The 4,574-nt window shown below is 51.6% G+C and overlaps 1 protein-coding gene across 1 annotated transcript; it reads right to left on the bottom strand.

Annotated features, from left to right (window-relative positions):
• Positions 1-956: 956 nt before the first annotated feature.
• On the bottom strand, positions 957-3,636 carry foxg1b (forkhead box G1b). The gene has a single exon (XM_076046213.1). The coding sequence runs from the start codon at positions 3,477-3,479 to the stop codon at positions 2,253-2,255; it is 1,227 nt and encodes a 408-aa protein (XP_075902328.1). The 5' UTR covers positions 3,480-3,636; the 3' UTR covers positions 957-2,252.
• Between the last annotated feature and the right edge of the window lie 938 nt (positions 3,637-4,574).

Here is a 4,574-nt window from a genome sequence, read left to right as displayed (position 1 = left end):
ACGCTAACGACAAAAGTGCAAAAAAACAAAAAAACAATAAACAAAACAAAACAGAGAATCCCAGAAAATTTTTTCTTTCTTCTTTTCTTTCTTTTTTTTTTTTTTTTTTTACAAAAGCATTTGAAAAAAGACAGACAGAGGAACTGAACAGAAACAAACTGAGCCTGAGTCACCGGCTGGACTGTCCTTGTGCTTTTATTTTGACAGCAGTGCTTCTTTATTCCAGTTTGTGTGTGCGTGCGTGCGTGTGTGTGTGTGTGTGTTAGGCCTTCATCCACCCTAAACCAGAAATGGCTGATTTGAAGTCAGTGCTACCACCATTAGCTGTGATGCCAGCACAACGATTTGTTTCCTTTTTATTCAAAAAGGAAAATTTTCAAAAAAATAACTTGGAAAGTATATTCTTGTGTATTTATATGTATTTGCGTGAAGCTGCAGCTCATTAACAGTCATCGGACGTGATGACAGAAAAGATTGTCGACATGTTTACCGGCTTCATGTTGTTGAAATTTAACTTGCAGATTTATGATTGTTTGAAAGTCACAAAGTTTCTGATTGTCGATGCAACACTTCTGTTATTTGTTATTTTCTGTTATTGATATTTTTCATATATATATATGTATATGTATACATATATACACATTTATGTATGCATATATACATACATATGTATACACATATCACACACATACCTGCAGACGTGTAATTAAATATAAATGTATTTTAACCGAATGGGAACAATGTTTCCATACTTGAAATCAAGTATTTCAAGTATGGAAACTTTTTATTGGTGGCTAAAAAACTTCCCAAGACGGTTTAGTGGGATGGTCAAAACGCACACAAGATAAGATGTTAAAATATTCATCGCATAAAAGAGAAGATCCAGAAGATCCTTCAGCTGAGCCGAATTACCCTCGAAGTCTTCAGTCGGTTCAACAACAATGTTGCAATGTGGACAAAGTCCGTTTCGTTTCTCACCCCCATAAAAAAAAAAACAATAAGCATGACAATTAAATTATTAATTAATTAGTTAATTAACTAAATAATGAATAAAAAATATGATTTTCAATCATGTTTGCATCACATGTATTTTCCTTTCTTATTTGTTTAGAAAAATAGACAAAATTGACCGGACAGTTGACCGGATGTGTGTGTGTGTGTGTGTGTGTGTGTGTGTGTGTGTGTGTGTGTGTGTGTGTGTGGCACGACGACACCCTGGAAGCTGCAGCAGGTCGGTGGCTCGTGAAGGTGCTCAGACCAGAAGGCCAGTTTCCACCTCCAGTTTCCTGATGGTGATTACTTTTTTTCTTTTTTCTTGTTTGTTTCTGTTGATTGCTGTCAGCGGTGATTTTGACGTATACATGTGCACAAGGTTACACACTCACACATGTGGGCCTACACACACACACACACACACACACACACACCCATACACACAAGCACCTGATGCCAACAGGAAGCACATAAAATATTGAAAAAAGTCTTGCAGCTATTTTGCATAATCGCATGAAGAGTTTTAATCCGCAACTCTTGCAGCTTTGTGTGTGTGTGTGTGTGTGTGTGTGTGTGTGTGTGTGTGTGTGTTGCTGGAGTAAAACTCTTCAGTCTGGATGTTGTGTGGCTCCTCCTGAGCTTCTCCTCCTCCCTCCCCTGATTGTTCCTGCTGACTTTAAGGCTTTGCTTCCCCTTAAATTATTATTTTTTTAATATATAAAATTATTTTCCTCTCTTACAAAAGAGGGGGAAAAAAACTTGTGATTGTCACATTGTTTCTTCATTGATTGTCTCACACAAAATTCATAAATACTAGTATCATCCCCTCCCCTACTTTAACCCCCCCCATACACACACACACACACACACACACACACACACACACACACACACACACACGCCGACAAATAGAATTTAAATACATAGAACGAATAAATACAAAACATAAATAAAAGAGTTGCTGCTCAGGATATAAATAGTTGAAATAAAGTGTCACCTTTGGCTGCTCTGGTTTCCATGACGACCCGCGGCAACAACAACACAACAACTTTCTCCCTTTTTCCTCTGAAACAAACCCGCGACATCGTTTCGCCCTCTATATATATTTATAATTCTATAGAATGTTTGATATTTACCGCCAGTTTTTTTTTTCTCTGTCTTTTTTTTTTTTTTTTTTTTCGCCCTTGGTGACGTCCGCAAGTCCTTCCTCGACCCGGTGGGTGGAGGTGGGGGAGGGGAGAGGGGAGAGGGGGCTGAGGTCAGTTTAGGAAAGCGCTGGGTGTCACCCTCTTCTGGTGGGACAGCACCCCGGGGAAGCCCGGCGAGAAGGCCGGCAGGGAGCCGCTCCGCAGGGACTCCGGCAACAGCGACGACTGGGACGGCGGGCCGCCGAAGCCCGAGCCCGGCCCCGGGCCACCCTGCTGGAGGTGCGGCGGGGCGCCGGCGGGCTGAGCGGCTCCTCCCGCCGGTGCCGCGGGCGCCGCCTGCTGGGTCCCTGAGACAAAGTACCCCGCCGTCTGGCCGGACAGCAGCCCGAGCGGCGACGTGCTCATCCCGTACGAGTTCGTCAGAGCCAGCGGGGCGCCGGCGGGCGGGGAGCCGCCCAGCAGGGAGCGACCCAGGTCCCCGTTGCCCAGCGGCTCCACGGCGGGCAGCAGCGAGCCGTAGCCCGCCGCCTGGTTGAGGAAGCCGGCCGAGGAGCCGTTGTAGTGCGGGTGGTGGTGGTGGTGCGGGTGGTGGTGGTGGTGGTGCAGTGACAGGAACGGGGAGATCTGCCAGTACAGCGGGTTGCCGGCACGCTCGCTCATCCCCAGGCCGAGCGGCGCGAACCGCAGCCCGCGCTTCATGGCCAGCTTGCCGCGGGAGGTGGCCGAGCGCCGGCGCAGCTTACCGGTGGTGCCGCCGATGAAGACGTCGTCGCTGCTCGGGTCCAGCATCCAGTAGTTGCCCTTGCCCGGGTCGTCGTAGTGCCGCGGCACCTTCACGAAGCACTTGTTGAGGCTGAGGTTGTGCCGGATGGAGTTCTGCCAGCCCTGTTTGTGCTCCCGGTAGTAGGGGAAGTTCCGCATGATGAACTCATAGATGCCGTTGAGGGTGAGCCGCTTGTCGGGGCTCTGTCGGATGGCCATCATGATGAGCGCGTTGTAGCTGAACGGCGGCTTGTCGCACTTCCCGCTCTTGGAGTTTCGCTCCTCCTCGGCGGGCTTCACTCCGTCTCCTCCCCCGCCTCCCTCGCCCTCCGTGGCCGCCCGCTCCCTCTCCCTCTCCCGGTCCGGGTCCCGGTCCCGGTCCTGGTCCTGGTCCTGGTCCTGGTCCTGATTGTGGTCCGTAGCCGCCGAGTCCACCTCCGGCAGCGGCTCCAAGGACTTGTCCGAGTCGGAGCCCGGGGAGGGCGACGGGCTGGCGGGTCTGGAGGGCAGCAGGAGGCTCTTGATGCTGAAGGACGAGGACCGCTGGACGGTCGGCGGCTCTCTGACCTCCTCCATGGCCGCTGGCTGCTGCTGCTGCTGCCGCTGCTGCTGCTGCTGTCCGTCGCGGAGCTGCGAGGAGAAGCAGGAGCAGGAGGTGGAGGAGGAGGAGGAGGAGGAGCGGGAGGAAGCCGGACTGAGAGCAGCTGGTGCTCCTGCTGAGGAGACCGGGAGAGAGAGAGAGAGAGCAGAGAGAGAGAGAGAGAGAGAGAGAGAGAGAGAGAGAGAGAGAGAGAGAGAGAGAGAGAGAGAGGGACAGAGAGAGAGAGAGAGAGAGAGCAGAGAGAGAGAGCAGAGAGGGGGGAGTCAGAGAAAGAGAGGAGAGTGAGGGAGAGGGGGAGAGAGAAAGAGGGGGGATGAAGGGAGGGGGGGAGAGAGAGAGAGAGAGAGAGAGGGATGAGAGAGACAGAGAGGGGGAGGGGAGGGGGGAGCATGTGGAGAAATTGGTCATTAAGGAGGTTCCGACCGGCGGTGACGTCACGGTGGGGGGGTGGGGGCGGGGCCTCCCCTGGCCCGGTGCGGACTGTCGCTCAATGGATTCTCTACTTCCGGTCTCTCGGCTTCCGTACCGTCCCGCCGGCGGCTCCTCTCTGCGCGTAAAAGGCGCACAAGCGTGTGTGTGTGTGTGTGTGTGTTGTCGTCGCTTGCTCGTGCGCGTCCCTGCGTGCAGTCTCCCCACCCCACCCACCTTTTACTCGGCTTTGTGTGTGTGTGTGTTTTTTTTTCCTCAACGGCGCTGCAATAATAGTTTGGACTCGTGTTGGGCCAACACGAGCGCGCGCTCACGAGCCTCGTGCGCTCATGCGTGCCCAAGCAGATGTGACACCGTGGCGTTTGGCGCCCCCTCTCGTCGGTTTCCGGTACTGCAAAGGGGAAAAAACCCAAACTGCTCATGCGTTGTTTGTCTGTGCAGTGGTTAGAGAAAGTGTGTGTGTGTGTGTGTGTGTGCGTGTGTGAGAGAGAGAGAGTTCCACCAGTCAAGTTCCATCAGGTTTTCGTCACACTAGAGAGGAGACACACAACTCTACAGCTGACACACACACACACACACACACACACACACACAGCACGACGTGTGTCAAGTGTCCTTTAGTTTCCAGTGGCACTGTGACT

The sequence above is a fragment of the Nelusetta ayraudi genome, unplaced genomic scaffold (genome assembly GCF_046127955.1).
Source record: "Nelusetta ayraudi isolate G7.1 ecotype Tasmania unplaced genomic scaffold, CSIRO-AGI_Nayr_v1 ptg000089l, whole genome shotgun sequence".
Taxonomy (NCBI): Eukaryota; Metazoa; Chordata; class Actinopteri; order Tetraodontiformes; family Monacanthidae; genus Nelusetta; species Nelusetta ayraudi.
Note: the sequence above shows the minus strand (reverse complement) of the source record. Positions and strands in the feature narration are given on the sequence as shown.

Coding starts and splice junctions, on each gene's coding strand:
- foxg1b (XM_076046213.1), bottom strand. CDS start 3,479: ATGGAGGAGGTCAGAGAGCCGCCGACCGTCCAGCGGTCCTCGTCCTTC.